The sequence below is a fragment of the Puma concolor genome, chromosome A3 (genome assembly GCF_028749965.1).
Source record: "Puma concolor isolate L17-30 chromosome A3, mPumCon1.1.hap2, whole genome shotgun sequence".
Taxonomy (NCBI): domain Eukaryota; kingdom Metazoa; phylum Chordata; class Mammalia; order Carnivora; family Felidae; genus Puma; species Puma concolor.
The window spans coordinates 64,653,080-64,674,526 of NC_141669.1; the positions used below are offsets into that span (position 1 = coordinate 64,653,080).

General features: G+C 36.0%; 1 protein-coding gene across 7 annotated transcripts in view; it reads right to left on the reverse strand.

Moving 5' to 3' along the window:
• Positions 1-21,447, reverse strand: part of VRK2 (VRK serine/threonine kinase 2) — a 105,680-nt gene that overhangs the window by 23,018 nt on the left and 61,215 nt on the right. For all 7 annotated transcript variants that reach the window (XM_086701050.1, XM_086701054.1, XM_086701049.1 and 4 more), the window contains 3 exons: positions 14,817-14,949; positions 4,734-4,854; positions 2,381-2,439 (listed from right to left, as the gene is read on the reverse strand). In XM_086701050.1, the coding sequence (XP_086557176.1) occupies positions 2,381-2,439; positions 4,734-4,854; positions 14,817-14,949 (313 nt within the window). The remainder of the gene's footprint in view (positions 1-2,380; positions 2,440-4,733; positions 4,855-14,816; positions 14,950-21,447) is intronic.

The window sequence follows — 21,447 nt, forward strand, 5'->3', positions numbered from 1 at the left end:
TGTGAGCCTTCCAAGATCTAGATTTATTATATTAAGTATACTTTTTAATTTACTAGCATATTTCTGGGGCTATAAAACAAAATGCTTTGGGTAGTATGAAATGGTGATATTCTTGAATCATCTGCTTTTAAGCTAATGAAATATTAAGTATCATTACTATCATTTCAAGAAATACAAACTTTTCAAACTATTATTATTACACTGAACTAGACATGCGTGTTTCAACCTCTGTGGTGGTTTTATTTCATAAGCTGCCTTAGTAATAAACCTTTTATAAATCGGATTGTCATGCTTGCAATACCCACTCCTCAGCACGACCAACTAAGGGATCTTCAGTTAATAGTAAAGTTTCAAAGTTTTATGCTTTAGAAACAGAAATCTGCATTTTTTAAAAAATTTTTTTAACGTTTATTTATTTTTGAGACAGAGAGAGGCAGAGCATGAACGGGGGAGGGTCAGAGAGAGAGGGAGACACAGAATCGGAAGCAGGCTCCAGGCTCTGGGCCATCATCAGCCCAGAGTCCGACGCAGGGCTCGAACCCACGGACCGTGAGATCGTGACCTGAGCTGAAGTCGGACGCTTAACCGACTGAGCCACCCAGGCGCCCCCAGAAATCTGCATTTTATAAAATAATAGGATGGTCTCAAATAAATGGTTTGTACTGAAAATGGGGGACCAGGCACTCCTGTCATTTCTCATTATCATCCAAATCTTCTGATCTCCAGTAATAGAAGTGTCCCGAGTATACACAGGTTTCACAGGCATTTATCTTGTGGGACCCAGGGCATCTGGGCTTTCTTTTCTATTCCAGAACAGTTAGTTGCCTTTTGTGCAGGAGGGGCAGAAAAGGTAAAGGAGATACACAGTGAAAAAAAATTTTTTTGACATCTCCCATCTCTCTTTTTTGCTGTCTTATTGAGTAAAACATAAACGGTATAACTTGGTCAAAATGTCAATAAGCATATTAGCCAAGAAAGAATATTGGCATTTGAACCACATCACTCAGTGCAGTTACAGAAAGGAAAAGCCTTCAGTCCATCCCCTGACCCCCAGGAGAATACTCCCCCTATGGCGCCTCCATCAGAAGAGGGACCACAGAAAGTGGGAAGCAGGAGGCACAACACTGGGGCAGGCTTAGGACTTGGGGAATAGAGGTGGAAAAGCAGAACTGCTTTGTTCTTCTTTCGTTTCCCATGGAAATGAACATTTTCGTTTCTTGTCAAAGAAGGGCTATAAATATAAGTTTAAGATGATTTAACTCTACTTTTAAACTCTCAGATGGAAACTGATGCTATTTGACCTTATCTAGAGGGTCAGCGTACACATTTACTTTCATAAGTCAGCTAAAAGCTAACGTTGAGATTACCCAATATATAGAGAGAACAAGGTTCTTTCTGCTTATCTGTCTCTGAGAAAAAGTGAGGCTGACAATAGAAGGGACTCTTTTCTCTAAGACAATCGAACTCATTTGCTAAATTGGTGAACTACGTGCCATGCATGCATATGCAAATGACAGGCACTTGGGTAATTCTGAATTGACTATTTTTACTGATAATACTGTCAATTTAAAGAATTCCAAAACAATCCATACTAACTCAAAAGAGAAAACCATTTAATGAAATGTACCTTCAAATCCCAAGGTTATATGCCTTTGCTAATCCAAAATTTTTTTGCAGGCTGTTCAGAGCGCAAACCCTGAAGGGTTCAGCGATGCAAGTGTTCAATGATTTGGTTATTTTATTTTATTTTTTTAAGTTTATTTATTTTGAGAGAGAGAAAGCGAGAGAGTACAAGCGGAGGAGGGGCAGAGAGAAGGAGAGGCAGAATCCCAAGCAGGCTCTGCACCATCAGCACAGAGCCCTGTGTGGAGCTCGAACTCAGCAAGATCATGACCTGAGCCGAGATCCAATCAGATGCTTAACCAACTGTGCCACCTAGGCACCCCAATGATTTGTTTTTTTTAAATTAATGATTGAAGGTGCTCTCTCCTTAGATCAACTTTATCTTTTGAACAATATGAAGAGGAACAAAAACAGAACGTCAACTCTAAAAATACTAGATACAGTTGACTATTAAACCTGTATATGATACCCCCTCCCCTGCCAAAAAAAAAAAAAAAAAAAAAAAATCAGTCAACAAAGCCTAGAACACTGCCTAAATATTTTCTTGTAGCATTCTTGTAGCATTGTAGTGTTCTAATGTCAAAGAAGATGTAAACATTCTCTTCCGTAGCAACTTATCTGTAACCCTGTGTAGGGTTTTCTCCGACCCATGTGGCAGTGGGAGAGTGTGGGTTAAGCAAAAGCTGTAAAACAAGAGTGACAAATGTGGTGACGTGTAAATCACATAGGAGAAGGTAGAAGTTATCATTTGACTTACAGCAACTGCTTCCGGAAGGAGCCCATTTAAGCACTGACTCAGGAAGCTCATCCAACAGACTAAAATGAAGTAGAGTAATACACAATGAATTTGTAATCCTGCGATTTGTTGTTTTGATTAGAAAACAAAATTCAAATTCTGTGTTGGTGGGTCACCCATATTGTGACTTTCAATATTTTTTTCACCCACCTGCTATGGATAAGAGGGTAAGTGGAGGTGGAGGGGATCCCTCCATTCTCACTGACCAATTTTATATCAATCACCTAGAAACTAAATGTAGATTTATACTATAAATGCTTGCATTCGAAGTTTGTAATACAAAAGTAGGGATATCCATCATGATTTTTTTCTTAAAAACAAGAAAAAATACATAGCAAAATTCGATCTGGATTTTCAGGAGATTTTTCCTCAGGTACTTACCACTGGGGAGGGGCAAATTAATTATTTATGTATACCGTTCCCCAGTGGGAGCAGTATATGCTATCCTTTGATTCGAGAGGTTAACATTAAATAACCAAACAACAAAACAACAACCAAGAAAAGTCATTTTTCTAACTCTTTCCAATGTTTTAGACTGAACAAGTACAATTCTTTTAAGTTGCTTCATCCACCAGTAATATAAACATGCAACTAAAATTACTGACATGAACGTCTGATTGACAAACTCAGGCCCAGGCAGAATTGCAACAATAAATTCACTGATCTAATATTACCCTATGTCAGGTAGATAAAAGGCATAGGGAAATAAAGTATTATGACTGTATACGCAAGCATGCCCTTACAAGGAAATTCAGAGTATGCCTTCTTAGCAGTTGAATGAATTATGATTATATAATATCAGAAGTTTAAAAATGTCTGTAGCTTATCTTAATTATAAACTTCATTATGTATCAGCTTCACTGGCTTATAGATTTATATTAGTAATTAAATAAAAATGAAGATATTAATATACATAAGGATCCCCAAAATGGAAATAGAGGTTATGTTTATTAACATTATATTTTATTATTTTACATGATACACTATTTTTGTATTTGAATATACACACATAGGCATATTCTTTAGATATCCACAATGAATTCAACTACATATGTATATTCTTAAAAGATTACAACAAATCATATTCATAAGTTTTCTTAAAAGAAAAAATACACATAATCACTAAAATTAAAATGTGAGCCTTTTAAATATAGTACATTATTCAAATCAGGTAAACTGAGGTTAAAAACTGGATATCCAGATTGCTTATACATGCCCATTACTGTGCTTTGACTTGACCCATACATTGAAGAGTGTTGGTTAATATGGACACATTAATCACTGCAGTAAAAAACTGATTAGATAGTTCTAATATTGACTTATATGAATATGTTCGTTTGGGGTAAGGGACTAGGATGGTCAAGATGCCAGGCAGAGAAATATTTCATATAATATATCCGTACTTACAAATGTAACCTGCATTACTTTGCATCTGCAGGCTATATCCTCTCTATCAGGCACTGACACCACGCTGAATTTGAAGACTGATTTCAAATCAGACTGATTTACCCCTTCTGTAAACTTCTGTTGGGACTCATCCTACTTAAAACATAGCTGCCTTTTCCAATCACAATATTACACGTGTGGATAACTACTGTTGAGCATATCCTAGTATATGATGAAAAACTGGCTATTCTGTGCTGCATGCAATTGCTTTCTGTTAAGCCTTATCAGTGAGAAATTAGTAAAATAGTAACATACTCTGTTCTCAGTCTGACCTAGTTCTCTGCTAACAGATTCTAGATGAGAAGAATTGAATGAGGAATATTAAAAGTGTTTATGTGGTTGCAAGATTATCTCTTATATAAATACCTTATATAAAAGTTTTGTTTGTTTCTTCCTTAAGAAACAAAACTTCCCTCCAAGATACAGAATTAAGAAAGAGGTATATTGCTCTCACTTGAAAAATACAAGCCCAATTTGTCCCATTTCTCGTTGTTGCTTCGCCCAGTTAATATCAACCCCACCGAACTCAGACTGCCTCCTTATACATGTACAATGCTAATTTGAAAATACTCTTCCTTGAAAAGACTACCACCTAGAATCTAAGCTTTGGAAAACACCATGTAAAAGAACAAACACTTCACTTTATGTTTTGCATGACAACTCACATACATGCGATTTCATAGGTGTCTTCTTAATTGATTTTATGTCTGTAAGGTGTTTGGTTTTTCAAAAAATAGTTTTCAAATTTCAGAAATTTGCCTTGGTTCTCAGACTAGGAGAATGGCAATCTTCTCTGGGATATTTACTCCCTTTAATGTATCCCTTCAGACCTGCCGCTGTACGTGATGGAATACTTGAAAATGTGTACTTTGTTTTAGCAGTCTGAACAGCCACAGGGTCCCGCAGGCTCCGCTCCCAGGGCAGTCTCCCACATAACCACCGCAGCAGGCAGTAGCCGAGGGTTTCGAGGTCACTTCGTCTGGACAGGGCTAGAGGAGGAAGCATTGAGAAAGAAACATGAGGGACAAGCAAGTTTTGAGACAGAGAGAAATTGTCGAATGAACTACCACTGATGAAATACGAAAAAGCCAAATGGGCAAATGTGTTTTGTTTGTTCAGCTGGACTAAAACTTAAACGCCCAGGCTTTTGGCCCCAGTCCACAGACAGGCAGTGACTTGTTGCTGTTGAAAGTAAGGGTCAGTTTCCTCACCTCCTCCAACTTCATCCTTCCTTAGTCTGGCCTGTCACATGAACTTGATCTCCATGGCCTCTGACATGATCCAGACAACCCATAACCTGGCACCAACACTTTCTCAAAGAGCCAAGCAGTAAAACAAAGAAATAAATGTCTGCAGCTAAATTGCTAACATATGTTCCAGGAAGTCCATGGGGTCTGCGTTGGTCATGCAGAGACCCTTTGAGTGCAGACTAAACACTGATGGCCTTTCCTGTTCCACTCACACTGGGAGCATTTGATGTTGGAAGAATATGACAAAACTGCCATCTAGTGTGCAGTATTAAAAAACAGGTCTGTCGTAAGATTTTTCAATTAAATGGAAGTACAGGGTAAAAAATGCCTCCTGCTTTTAGGTATCCGGTTCTAAAATTTTACAAATATTTTTAGATATATAAGCAGTGCCAAGCTAAAATTCTGGCCAAATATCCTGAACAGAAATATAAAGGTGAGGCAATGATGTGCATGGGGTAGAGGCAGAGGTGGTTGGATACAGATTTTTGAAGTCAAACAGAGGCTTTCAGAATTTACAGTAAGATGGCTTTTCATCAAAAAATACAGAAGAACATTTCAGGCCACTGTAAGTATCATTTATATCAAACTATTAAATGCTGTAAACTGATTTTATCATAATTTTATATATTTTTTAAAATACCTATTTCAAAAGATGGACAATGAAATCTAATATAAGTAAAAATATATATAACAAATACTACTGAAATAATGATTAACACATTAATGAGATCCCACAAAATGATCTCATTTTTTTTTATAACCATTTCAAATTGTCATAAAACAATGGGCTGGTATTTACATTTCTGCCATTACTTGAATGTTCATCTGTGTAGGGAAATAAAATCTCCTAAGTGCAGTATGTGGCTGTTAAACCTGCTGTAAACAGGTATCCTATTTTATTATCTTTCATTAAATAAACTCTGAAAAGTCACTCAGGAAACTTAGTTTTTAATTTAAAAAGTCACCTACTAAGAAGAATGCTGCTAGCACATCATAACTACTTTTGGTTACCATATACAAGTTATAATAAAAGCAAAAGACAAGATTAACTCTTACACATACTCGATCTTAACTGCTATTAGAGTATTGGATTATTAAAGGCCCTCCAATTGAGCAGAATGCTACAGTCCCATGGGTACTGTTTACTTTCTTCACAAGCTTCAACAATGTCCTAATGCAAGACTTGGCTCTCCTATTCAAAGAAAAACACAATCTCTACCACACTGGTTGGTACTGATTTCTTCAGTAATAAATCTCCCACTAATAATGGAATGGCTCCATTTATACAGATGTGTTCACAAGTCCCTTTTCCATTATGGCAATTCCCGATTACCACCACTTTAAATTCACATCCTCTAATTTTCAAAAAATAATTTTCAAAGAAAATATATATTCTGGCACCTGTTTGGACAACATAGGCTACACACAAAAGGCCCCTGGAGGAAAAATGATTAGAATTAAAATGGAATGAACCTTCCCATCACTTTCCCACCCTTCAACTGAGGGATGAATTGATATGAAGTTGTAAGTAATGACAAATCATTTAGATTTCTGAAGTCAATTTTTCATAAACTGGTCTTCCATTGAAATAGCCCTGTGAGAGTTAACTTTTACTTCACTATTATAATTAAAATACATGATCAAATTTGTCAACCTTTATTTTGTTTTATTGCACATATGCATTGATAATTTTAGTTAGGTAAATGTTTTACTACTATTGCCACTAAAATACATGTAATGTTAAAAAAAAATCCCATAGTCACTCTTTCGCACCATTAAAAAGATAACTCTCCCTGAAATTCCCTCCCAGAGAAACAAATTACAAAGTTCTATGTGTTTTAATGAAGTTTACCTCTAAGACCTAATGATTAGGTCTTCTTCCATCTACTATACAGAAAAAGCATGTTAAATTAATTAAAAATAAATATTCTAGATGACAATATTAGCATATGTGTGGGTATAATTAACAGAATGATCATATAGCTTTAATTGACGTTAAAATGCATCATCAAAATAGAGATGATATTACAAAAGTATAATAATTCTAGATAACAATAATAATAATAATCCAATCCAATCCCAGGAAATGGAGTTTTGTATATGTACCATACAATATAATTGGATAGTTGGATAGTCTATTTCCTGTTTATCTGGAAAAAATTAAAATGCATAAAATAAAAAAATAAGAATTTATTATATCTAAAAATAAATATTAATATCTAACTATAAAAATATTTTTATAATTTGAAAGTTTTAAAAAAATATTTTTTTTTTTTAACATTTATTTATTTTTGAGACAGAGAGAGACAGAGCATGAATGGGGGGAGGGCCAGAGAGAGAGGGAGACACAGAATCTGAAGCAGGCTCCAGGCTCTGAGCTGTCGGCACAGAGTCTGATGCGGGTCTCGAACTCACAGACCGTGAGATCGTGACCTGAGCGAAGTCGGACGCTCAACCGACTGAGCCACCCAGGCGCCCCTATAATTTGAAAGTTAAAATATATTATGAACTATTTTGTTTCTGTAGAATTTGTATCTCTGTATAATTTATTATAATAAAGTTCCTCAGTTGAATTTGATAATTAATGTAATCATTAACAGTATATTTTCACGTAGATTTCCTAAAAAATCAAACTTTTACTTATTCTGAGCTACTGCTCAGAAATGTGGCAAGATTCAGTTATTAATATTTTTCTTCTATACTCTCTTAGTTTTATTGTATAATTTTTTTTAAACATTTATTTGTTTTTGAAAGAGAGAGAGAGAGGGAGGGAGAGAGAGGGAGAGAGGGTGTGAGTGGGGTAGGGGCAGAAAGAGGGAGACAGAGGGTCCAAAGCAGGGGCCACACTGTGAGTGCAAAAGCCCCATGTGGACCTTGAACTCATGACCAACAGTGAGAGCACGACCTGAGCCAAAATCAAGAGTCACTTGATCAAATCAAGGCTGCCCAACCAACTGAGCCACCCAGGGGCCCCTCTCTTATTAGTTTTAAAATAAAATTTAGCATCTAGTTTTTATTTAGCTTATTACTATGGAGCAATGCAAATGACTCTTTATTGAAAGCCTGTTGTATTCTCAATTGTTTAACATTTCTAAATTATGAAGTACTGCCAAAAGTAACAGCAATTTAAAAAAAGCACAACGGGGCGCCTGGGTGGCGCAGTCGGTTAAGCGTCCGACTTCAGCCAGGTCACGATCTCGCGGTCCGGGAGTTCGAGCCCCGCATCAGGCTCTGGGCTGATGGCTCAGAGCCTGGAGACTGTTTCCGATTCTGTGTCTCCCTCTCTCTCTGCCCCTCCCCATTCTCTGTCTCTCTCTGTCCCAAAATAAATAAACGTTGAAAAAAAAAAAAAAATAGAAAAAAAAAAAAAGCACAGGTGTGGCTTGAATGCCATTTCATGAAAAAGCAGATTCCAGAAAGAGTGGACACTAGAATGCATAATGAAAATAAAAATAGTTAATATGATTTATGGATCTGCTAATGTGCCAGCCTGGGAGGGGTAGAGATAGAGAGAGACAGAGAATCCCAAGCAGGCTCCATGGTATCCAGGCAGAGCCTGAGACGGGGCTTGATCTCAAGAACCTCGAGATCATGACCTCAGCAGAAAACCAAGAATCTCGACATTCTTGAGATCAAGCCCCGTCTCGGGGTCTGCGTGAACACTATGGAGCCTGCCTGGGATATTCTCTCTCTCTCTCTGTCTCATGCTCCTGCGCTCCCATGCTTCACCCCTCTGTCTCACGCAATAAATTTTTTTTTTTTTAAAGAAAATAGATGCTCAGAGAGGTGAAATAACTTTTCTTGTATCACAAAGCAAAAACTGAGAGAGCTCTGCATTGAAATCCAAATCTTTCCGAACCCAAAACCCACACTCAATCTAACAATTACATCTATCATTTAACACAATTCAGACCACATTACCTTAACTACTTCTATAGTTGGGGGATTATTTGAAGCAGGCATTTTAACTTAAAATACCAAAGGACATATTGAGGCAAAGACAGCTGTTTGTCAAGGAATAAACAAACAGCAGGTTCTGAGGTCTAAGCTGCCACACTAAAAAAAGTTTCCATGCAACTATCCCTTCGTGAAACAATTCCTTTCAAACTACTTCATTCTGATGAAGAAGGGTGTCTAGTTAAAACATTACTTTCTAAAAGTGTTTCGATGGTCCTGGTCCTCCGAGCTGGTATGAGAATGAGAGAAGTTCACTTAGAGAACTGGTCCTTATTCTAAAGACAAACTGGAGTAAAATTATCTAGGGTCAACTCACCAAACAGGATGAAACAGGAACTGAGGGCAAAAGAAAGTTTAAGTGTTCATCCCAAAATATATCAATTATTTGATGAAAGTATTTTCTGTTTAGTTTTATTTTTTTATACAGAGTAACATGAAGTATGAAGTATGAAGAAAAACAAGATTTGGTAGAAAATAATAAAGTGAACTTGAAAACTTCTGCCTTAAGCAGACAGGGTTTAAATGCCCAAAACACTAGTTTCTATGCTCAGAGATGACATAAGAAAGGAGAAAATATCTGAATGAGATGTTCACCAGATGTATCAAATGGTGCCTATCTGCAGAACAAATTTAGAGCTTTCTTTTTTTCCCCCAGCTAGTTGCCTATGTTATTATATTTTGTCAATTTAGATGCATAAAGAGCTAAAAAATTTTATGGTGGCCACAATTTAATTTATTTTAATTTCAAAAAAGGGTATTAGGAAAGCAGAATGCAATGTATCACATTTCAAATAAAATATTCAGCTCAGGTCTCTCTTATTTTTCATTATCTTTAAAAAAGTTTTTAATGAAGGGGCGTATGGGCGGCTCAGTTGGTTAGCGCCTGACTTTGGCTCAGGTCGTGACCTTGTGGTTCCTGAGTTCCAGCGCCTCGTATCTGGCTCTCTGCTGTCAGCTCAGAGCCTGGAGCCTGATCGGGATTCAGTGTCTTCCTCTCTCTCTGCCCCTCCCCCATTCGCGCTCGGTCTCTCTCTCTCTCTCTCTCTCTCTCTCTCTCTCTTTCTCTCTCCCTCCCTCCAAAAAATAAAACCATCAAAAAAAAATATTTTTTTTAAAGTTGTCCATGAAACACTACTCTGTGAGGCATAGGAAACGTTATTCAACAGAGCAAAGCTTTTTTACTTTTATTTTTATTTTTTATTTTTATTTTACCCATCCCACCACCCACCTCCCCTCTGGTAACATTCATCAGTATGTTCTCTGTAGTTAAGAGTTGTTTTCTTGGTTTGCTTCCCTTTCTGTTTCTTCCCCCCTCTTCTTTACTTGTTTGTTTTGTTTCTTAAATTCCTCAAAGGTATCTTACATTTGGCCAATGTGTACTATTAACCCCCCAAAAATAGATTAAGACCTATGTTAAGACTTTAAAAGTCATGTCTAAATGTTAAAATTGGGGTATGCCATGTAGAAGGAATAGTGTCTTATTTTTTATTTATATATCAACCAAATACTATTTATAGCAGTCACATTTACCTAAAAATCGAAATCAATGGTATGTTTTTCTGACTACTAACAGGATCCAAGCTTGATGGTTTACCTTAATATCATAATTGAAAAATTATGATAATAATTGAATCATTGTTTAAGGAGATAAATATTGTATAAACCGTATCATTTCCTCAAGTTTGGTAACATGAAAATACACTCTCAGTTTATTTCACATACATTTTGTAAGCTGGAGTGCTAGATTAGGGTGAAAGGAAACTGTGCAAGAAATAACACAAGACTTGGATTTCATACACCGTAGCAACTGGCAAAAATAAAAAAAGTCTGTATCTCTTTCCTTGATACTGAATATATTACACAAACAAATGGACATTTAAAATGCAATTTAGATATCATATTTTATGGTCACCAATTATGTCAAATTAAAACAGGTATTATACACTCAATGTAGAGGTCTGAAGTATTTAAAAAAACTCAATATGTTAAATGCAGTATATCTCTGGAGAAATTAGGTATTGACTGCATGCCTCAGTGAGTAGAAAAATCTACAAAAATCCATACCACACATTGATCCAAATATTGCTTTTTAACATTACTAAGAATGTAAGAAATTTTAAAACACTATATTTGACACAGATATAATTCTCTTTAATTATCAGGCAACAAGCCCAAAATATGTCAATGTTTATACATGTTAGTGTTTATGAAGAATAAAAAATTAATAATAGAAGAGACAGATAAACCCAATGTATATTACTCTAATTTTACACTAAATGAAGCATTTCAGCCACTCAGAAAATACCTTTAGGCCATATAAGAGAACCGAGTTTAGAAGAGTAACTCCAATTTTTAAAAAGCATACGGATATACAGAGATGTAGGACAGTCCCGGAAATGCTCATCCATCTATCCATCCATCCCTGTATCCTCTATTCATAGCTTTTGGTTTGTAATAATACAAGCTGCCTTTCTTTTTACATAAAGTTGAACTAGAAAATGCTTAGGCGAAACTGCTGATTGGCACCTTTACAAACGCTTGCATTAGAAAAACCCAAGTAATCCACAGAAAAATGAGAGTTAGCTCTGGTTTCCAAGTATCCACTAGAAAAAGTAGGTGAGACCAGATAGTCTGATCACGTTAACAGACTGTTAAGTGGCTAATTCAGAAGCCAGTTTTACACGGAAGCGTGTATATTTCCCTGGGCCTGACCAGACACAGATACACCTGACATACAGCAAATGCTTTGACAACCAGAGGTTCTACTTCCTAGAGATAACTTGTTTTGCTCTTTATGTTTTCCTTTGCATTATCTTTCTCAGTATTTATTTGATCTCACGGCTGGACTGGTAGAGAAAAGATTTTTTTCTGAGATTAAACTACATAGTGACTGTACTGAAAAGTAAACACATGAATATTTATGAATCTGACCTTTCGCATTTACCTACAGGATTTATGGCCCTGTTTATTCTGGTTTCTACGTATGACTAAATGATTATTTCATTCCTAATAAAATCCTAAAGTAAAATGTTTTATTTTGGAAAATTAAATGCAAAATGTTAGGAATGAATAGCTTTCAAACATTTGAGGATATCAAACCCTTCACTTCTTATACCAGACTAAAAACTGCACACTAAAACTTCAGCAACAATGCATACTTATATGTATCTATGTATATATGTGGGTACACGTGCATGTATGTATGTATATATGTGTATATGGTGGACATCACAGATTTGAATTGTACGGGTCTACTTAAATGCAGATTTTTTTACAGTATAGCACTGTAAATACATTTTCTCTTCCTTACAATTTTCTTAGTAACGTTTTCTTTCTCTAGCTTACTTTATTGTAAGAATGCAGTATGCAATACATATAACATAAAAAACATATTAATCAACTATATTATCCGGTAAGGCTTCTGGTTATTCAGTAGGCTATTAGTGGTTAAGTTATGGGGGGTCAAAATTTATGCGTGGATTTTTGACCGCATGGGGCATTGGCACCCCTAATCCTCATGTTGTTTAAGGGTTAACTGTATCTATACGTCTACCTGTGCAGATATAGATATTCCTAGAAGTTTAGTGTAAATTCTATTTTAAATGCATTAAGGGAATCTATTTTTTATATGAATCTGGTGAAACCCATATCTAACTTTTTAGCAAATACCAAAAACATGTCGTATAGGCACTTCCCTGACTATCCTCCTAGGAAGGTAATACCACCTTTCTACCATCCTTCTCAGTTCAGTCTTCTCCCCAGAGACATAGCATACGGAAATCTGCCCAATTCATCAACACGTTTTATTATTTAGGGATGAAAAACTTAAATGGACTACAGAATAAAAAAAAGTTATTTGAGTCATTCATGAAGATGGCACAATGAAAACACTGCCCTAAACTAGGGGATGACTGTTGAGGACGTTCAGAATTACCACAGTCCAAACACTAACTAAACCAACATGTAACAACTCTACTTCCCCTTCTGCCATCACTATGGTTTCTTAGTGATTTTGATAGCCGAAATCAGGCAGGATCAGTATTAGAGCAGTCAGTTTTAGAAGCAAGTGGCCCAACCATAAGTTAATATCATTAACATCACTAGACCAACGCTTAAGAATCTGTATGATGAATTTCCAGTTACACCACTATGAAAAAAGTACCTCCAGGTTTCTGCAAATTCTTTCATACCAATACATCTGGCAAAAGGAACAAAATTCATTCAGAGTGCAAGAACTTTAAATTGAAAAAAATATATATCAATAAGCATTTGACTCTTACATTTCTTAATTTAATTAAAGCCATGTCCCATTTACGTCTTTAAATGCTCATTGATTCATTAACAATGTAAACGTTGAAAAATTATACAATATTACTGTTTCTGAGTGATCACTACTTTTCTAACTACCCTATTATTGGGGAAAAATGTAGTGATTTCTGTTACTCTGATCAGGAATATAAAAACGCTAATTTCCATTTCAGAAAATTTAACCTATGATGCTTCTCGGAAAGAAGGTATACAACTGACACACTTGTTTCACTTTTTTCATTGGCCTACCTCACACTAGTGTGGGTTTTAACTGCTCTGGAAAATGATCAAGACCTTCTACATTACATGGTCAATGGTCCTTTTAATAGAAAAGGCAATAATATACAGTTGTTTGCACCAACTAAAACTCGTCAGAAAGTATCAGTTTAGGGTAACAGTTCAACAGCCATTAACAAGTGCAAATGTCTAATTGCCTCTGAGTGAAATGTGGTCCTTTCAAAGCTGCTTGTAAATTTTTTGTATGGTTTAGCATATTTTAAAATACTTTTATAAATAAAGTTTACAAAGAATATAATTTTGAAAGCCAAACTTTTTCAATATTCACCATTTTTTTTACTAGCATAACATTAGAATTGACTTTTTGTCTTGCTGACAGAGCAACTAAGAAAGTACAGTTGCATTGACCATATTGATTGTGAACAAAGCAACCATCGGTGGGACTCTGCACCATATATTTTCAATATTGACCTCCTACTTCCTTTTCCATGGCTCTCTGGGTCGGCTATTGGATTTGGACTGCAGTGTAATAAACAGCTAAGGTTTAATTAATGGTAAATGAATACAAGACATAGGTTATGACTTTAACTAATTAGGGAATTGTTGAATTAAGTCTGCCTTGGAATGCAAGGCAGTACAATCAATATCCAATAAAAGGACTATGTATGTAATTTACCTGCAAATGTGTTTCCAATACCATCAAAGTGAGTTTAAATAAGTAAGATATATGAAAGGCGACTAGGAGAGATTTCCACAAGTTAACACTTTATAGTTTCAGAAAAGATTTCCTTATCGTGGAAAGATGATATCTTCTAAAGCTCTGATAAGGGCATGGTGAAAAACAAGAATAATTCTTCCCATGTGCACCTTTACCAAATCTGTGATATTAATGACAGCATACAGATTCAGTTGCCGACCTACAAGTTTAACCCATACAAACTAGTAATTTCCTGCCTCAAATCCATCAAGTTTTGCTTACTTGACACTCTGTTGTGCCCGTCTCACTTGTCACGATCTCTACCTCCTCCCCTTGTTAGAAGAAATACTCACTGGCATACAGAATTCACTACTTTTGATAAAAATCTTGTCAGTGTTCTCACTCTTCAAACTGACTATGCAAAGGTCATTTCATAGGCCTTATTACTCTTTAATCATTCTCCTGAAATAAAATTAAGAAAAAGAGAAAAAAAGAAACCTACCTACTCCCTTGTGGGCATCCACACTGGTAAACTCTATTGTCCCATTATGGCCTTTTCTAGGATTTTCTTGATACTGTTTGTGGTTCCCATTGGGACAATATCTGTAGCAAAGTCCATAATCTGCAAGATAAACCTGGAAGACATGAACAGAGAAATGAATAATGCTTTTGTCCTCTGAAAATATAACCTTTATAATTAAGTCTTAAGAAACTGATAGGTTAAGAACAGCCTCAGATCTACATTTTATTAAACCAAATGGTGCCTGAGGATAAAATATATACAACCGGGGGCCATAACAACTAACTTTCCAGCTTAAATCCTTACTTCATCATAGACATACCTTGTTTCTGAGTTGACTTAAATTTTAGTCCTTTTTATTTTACTCCTAAATTCCCTTCCCTCCAGGTGAGCATCTAGATATCATAAACTACAATTTTTTTAAAATCTGTATTCATACAGCTTATGGGATCTGCCTTTTCTTACAACCCCTCCCTGAATCATAAAAGTGGTTCAAGCAGGGAGAGGAGAGGAGAGCTAACAATCTAAAAATATAAACCTAATGTTACCGGAATCTCCATTACCAGGAAGTATGGAAACAGTGAACAGACTATAAGAGGTAATGACTCTTAAAGAAAAAAAAAAAAACAACAAACCCACCATGTTGTCTGTATTTAAGAAGGGAACATCAATGCAGTACTTTTGGCCTTTCAGACCGATCCATATCATCACTGTTATCTTTGTAAGTCAGTCAGAATTGCAAGCAAGTTCTCCAAACAGAATATAGATTGTTAAAAGTCAGATGGCAATTCAAGTGAATTTTTCTCAGATTACTTTTGGAGAGAGAAAGAAGGGGGAGAAGTAGTTTTCCAGATATAACATGCACTGAATAGGAAACTGAAATGACTAGACATTTATCCTGATATGTAGTCAGAATATAGGAGTTCCCAAGTATGTCACCATGCTCCCCCCACAAAAAGAAGGTAGTTTAAAAAAATGTTTTAAAGTTTTTATTTTGTTTTGAGAGAGAGAGTATGTGTGTGTGACCTGGGAAGGGCAGAGAGAGAGGAAGAGAGAGAATCCCAACCAGGCTCCATGCTGTCTGTACAGAGCCTGACACGGGGCTTGAACCCATGAACCATGAAATCATGACCTGAGCCAAAATCAAGAGTCCAACACTCAACCAACTGAGCCACCTAGGTGCCCAAAAGCAGTTTAAAAGTTTTAAATGTACTGTTTCACATGTATTTCTTTAAAATTTAGGGACTGAGGCAACATTTCATGATAGAGCTTTAAGACAACAGAGTACTGCAATACAACTTGCATTTTTAAAATATAATACCCATTAAAAGAAAATTTAGTATTAAATTTTAGTCTAAGTTTTTGGTTTTATGATAGCCTAAGAAGGAGATAATTTGACCTTAAAAATATAAGCAGCACAGAGTTTTCTTCATTTGTTGGAGAATATAGCTTGCTAGAGTGTCTGAAAACATGATATTTCAGTTTTGTCTCTCTCGCCCACAGACACCATTTCTCAACATGGCCTCAGAAGTAACCCTATCCCTCTGCCCTAAATAACTAGACTCCAGGATTAGATATATAACTGCTTTCACTATTTATGATGCACTCATTTTAGTTCAAGAACTAAACAGACTTCACTTTGCAAAGTAGATACCCTGAAAATATACATACTGGTAATTCAGCTAAAGGAAACCTTTTAAATACACTAGAGTAATTTACTATGTGTGCATATATATAATATATTATATTATATATAATATATATGTATATATTATATATATACACACTATACTATATATATATATATACTATGCTACATATATATATATATATATATATATAAAAGACATATCAAGAGGCTTTTCATATAGTCATTAGTCAAAAAAAAAAACAAAACATCAGACCTAAAATTCATTGTGCCTAATATGCACCAGGCAGTATGCTAAGAGCTTTATATTCACTGACCCATGCCATCCTCACAGAAATCCTGTAGGTAGGTACCATTATCTCCATTTTTTTTTTTTTTTCAAATAAAAACTGAAGCCTGGTGAGATTATGTGATTTGTGTAGTAAAATGGAGTCAGAGTCTGACCCCAGAGTTTTCACTCTCAATCACTGTCAAAGGGAAGTTGTACTGATCAAGTCAAACAGACAAAGAAGGCTACTGAATAAGGGAGAGAGACTGCAGCAGTTGGGTAGGGCTTGAATTCAACTCCACTGAAACAAAACGTGGGCAAGTTTTTAAGTCCTGAGGGTGAGGTAGTGAAATAACTGGAGGAGGTTAAGAGAGAAGGCTGGTCAGCGTGAGTAGGTTTGTTAACTGGTGTGTAGGCTCCGCCCCTTCATCAGAGACAAGGGGATAAGGGCACATCCTTCTTAATGACTACATTTTAAAGGGATGGCTCCCAGGTCCTTGAGAAAGACATTCCCTGGTTGCAACACTGGCAAGAGGCTGGGAGGAGATTTATATCTCAAAGATGCAGAGAAAGAACTTACAATTTTAAGTGTTCTTAGGTAAATGCTTTAAGAAGAGGGAGGACAGGGGCCTATAATCCAGAAGAAAATGGTCTAAAATTTAGTCAAGCTGAGGGGGTACACTAAGGCCTTCTCGATCATCACTGAGCTATGGGTCTCAAGACTGTGTTGGCTTACTCAAAGTCTAAAGGGCAGTGTGGGGTCTACGTTTAATATAAAGACAAGAAGCGAACAATATAGTAAAGAAAACATATGCTAACCATTTGGCTCAGAATACAGTAATTCTTTAGATAATGCTGCAGTGAACATGACAGTAAAGGTAAGTCTCAGAGACAATGATTTCACTTCCTTTGGATACATACCCAGAAGTGGATTGCTGGATGATATGGTAGTTCTATTTTTAATTTCTTGAGGAATCTCTGTACTATTTTCCACAGTGGCTGTGGTAGTTTACATTCCCACCAACAGTGCACAAGGGTTCCCTTTTTTCCATATCCTTGCCAGTATTTGTTATCTGGTATTTTTGATAATAGCCTAACAAGTGTGAGTTGATATCACATTGTGGTTTTGATTTGCATTTGTCTGATGATTTAGCGATGCTGAGTACAATTTTATATACCCGGTGGCCATTTGGATGTCTTCTTTGGAAAATGCCTATACATATCCTTTGCTCACTTTTCAACTGGGTTGCTTTGTTTTTGCTATTGAGTTATATGAGTTCATTTGCATATTTTGTATATATCCTCACTGGACATGTGGTTTGTACATGTTTTCTCCCATTCCATAATTGCCTATTCATCGTGTTGATGGTTTCCTTTAATATGAAGAGGCTTTTTAGTTTGATGCAGTCTCACTTGTTTATTTTTGCATTAGTTGCCTTTGCTTTTGGCGTTAAATCCAAAAATCACTGGCAAGACCAATGTCAAGTTTTCCTTACGTTTTCTTCTAGAAGTTTTATGGTTTCAAGTCTTATGTTCAAGTCTTTAATCCATTTGGAGTTAATTTTTGTGTGTGGTATAAGATATGGGTCCAGTTTCATTCTTTTCCATGTAGCTGTTAAATTTTCCCAGCACCATTAAAAAAAATATCCTTTTCCTATGTATATTCTTGGCTCCTTGTCAAAGATTAATTGACCGTATATGCATGAGTTTATTTCTGGGATCTCTATTCTGTTGCATTGATCTATGTTTCTGTTCTCATGCTAACACCATATTGTTTTGATTACTAGAACACTGTAATCCAGTTTGAGATCAGGAAGTGTGATGCCTCCAACACCATTCTTCCTTCTCAGGATTGCTATGGCAACTCAGGGTCTTTTGTGGTTCCAAACAATTTTTAGAATTGTTTTTCTATTTCTGTGAAAAAAGCCATTGGAACTTTGATAGAGACTAAGTTGAATCTGTTGACTGTTCTGGACAGTATGTACATTTTTACAATTTTAATTCTTTCAACCCATCAGCATGGAATGTCTATTTATTTGTGCCTTCTTCAATTTCTTTCATCAGTATTTTATGGTTTTCAGTATATAGATCTTTCATGTTCTTGGTTAAATTTATTCCTAAATATTTTATTCTTTTTGATGTGATTTTAAATGGGATTATTTTAATTTCTCTTTTCAATAGCTCATCGTTAGTATATAGAAATGCAACTGACTTTTCTATACTGATTTTGTATCCTGCAACTTTACTGAAATTCTTTATTACTTCATTATTACCATTATTACTTCTGATGGTTTTTTTGGTGGAATCTTTAGGGTTTTCTGTATATAAGATCATGTCATCCCCAGAGACAATTTTACTTCCTTTCCTATTTGGATGACTTTATTTCTTTTTCTTGACAAATTGCTCTGAGTAGGACTTCCAGTACTATATTGAATAAAAATGGTGAGAGTGGGCATTCTTGTCATTTTCCTGATCTTAGAGGAAGAGCTTTCAGCTTTTCACCATCAATTATGATGTTGTCTATGGGCTTGTCATAACTGGCCTTTTTTATGTTGAGGTACGTTCCTTCTATGCCTAATTTTTAGAGACTTTTTTTTTTTTCAACGTTTATTTATTTTTGGGACAGAGAGAGACAGAGCATGAACGGGGGAGGGGCAGAGAGAGAGGGAGACACAGAATCGGAAACAGGCTCCAGGCTCTGAGCCATCAGCCCAGAGCCCGACGCGGGGCTCGAACTCACGGACCGTGAGATCGTGACCTGGTTGAAGTCGGACGCTCAACCGACTGCGCCACCCAGGCGCCCCGAGACTTTTTAATCATGAAAAGATGTTGAATTTGTCAAATGTTTTTTTTTCTGCATCTATTTACATGATCGTATGATTCTTAGCACTCATTTTGTTAATGTGATGTATCACACTGATTGATTTGTTTATTTGAACCATCCTTGCATCCCAGGAATAAGTCTCACTTGATCGTGGTGTATTAACCCTTTAACATACTATTGAAATTGGATTGCTAGTATTTTGCTTAGTATTTTTGCATCTACGGTCATCAGGGATATTGGACTGTAATTTTCTTTTCCTATAGCATCCTTACCTGGCCTTGGTACCACGGCAATGCTGGCTTCTTAAAATGAGTTTGGAAGTGTGTCCTTCTTCTATTTTGGGGGAAGAGTTTGAAAACAATTCATATGAATTCTTCTTTAAATGTTTGGTAGAATTCACCAGGGAAGCCATCTGGTCCTGGACGTTTCCTTGTTCCTTACTAGTAATAGGTCTGTTCAGATTTTCTATTTTTCTGTGATTCGATCTTGGTAGGTTGCATGTTTCTAGAAATATATCCATTTCTTCTAACTTATCTAGTGTGTTGCTATATAATTGTCCATAGTAGTTTCTTAAGATTCTTAGAGGTTTTTTTTTTAATAAAAAAATGTTTATTTATTTTGAGAGAGAGAGAGAGAGAGCAGGGGAGGGGCAGAAAGAGAGAAAGAGAGAGATAGAGAATCCCAAGCAGGATTTGTGCTGCCAGTGCAGAGCCCAATGAGGGCTCAAACTCATGAATCTTTAAATCATGACCTGAGCTGAAATCAAGAGTCAAACACTTAACCAACTAAGCCACCCAGGAGCCCCTAGAGTTTATCAGTTATAATCTCTCCTCTTTCATCCCTGACTTCATTGATATGGGTCTCTTTTTTTTTTAGTCTAGCTAAAAGTTTGCCAATATTTTCTATCTTTTCAAAAGCCAGCTGTTTCCTTGATCTTTTCTATTCTTTTTGGTCTCTATTTCATGAATTTTGGCTCTGGAGTTTATTATTTTCTTCTTTCTACTAACTTCATGCTTACAAACTTTGTGTTTGTTCTTCTTTTTCTCGTTCCTTTAGATGTAAAGCTAGGTTGTTTAAGATCTTTCTTTTGTCTTAATGTAGGCATTTATCACTATAAAGTTACTTTTTGGAACTTCTTTTCTTGCATCCTATAAGTTTTGGTATGTGTCTTTCCGTTTTCATTTGTCTGGAGATATTCCTTGATGTGCCTTTTTAAAAAATATTTACTTATTTAAGTAATCTCTATACCCGATGTGGGGCTCAAACTCACAACACTGAGATCAAGAGTGACATGCTCTACCAACTGAGCCAGCCAGGTGCCCTTGTTGTCCCTTTTGATTTGGTAGTTCCTTTGATGTCTGTCCCTTTCACTAATGGTAGTTCAGGAACATGTTGTTTAATCTCCACACATACAGGAAGTTTCCAGTTTTCCTCTTATGATTGATTTCAAGTTTCATAATGTTGTGGTTGGAAACGATGCTTGATATTTCAATCTTCTTAAATTTATTAACTTGTCCTGTGGCCTAACAAATGATCTGCTCTAGAAAATGTTCCATGTGTGTTTGAGAAGAATGTATATTCTGCTGCAGTTGGTTGGAATGATTTGTATATGTCTGTTAGTCCATCTGATCTAACATGCAGTTTAAGCCCAATGTTTCCTCATTGATTTTCATCTGGATGATGTATCCGTTGTTGAGAATGTATTGGAACCCCATATCACTGTATTGTTGTCTATAGGTGGAGTCTTTAATTTGTTAACTTATGCTTTATATACTTGGTGCTCCAATTGTGGGTGCATAACCAGTGGTCTTAATAGAGAGTTGTGGGCAGGATTCAAATAATCATAGAAGGCTATTGAACAAAATGGTAAAAC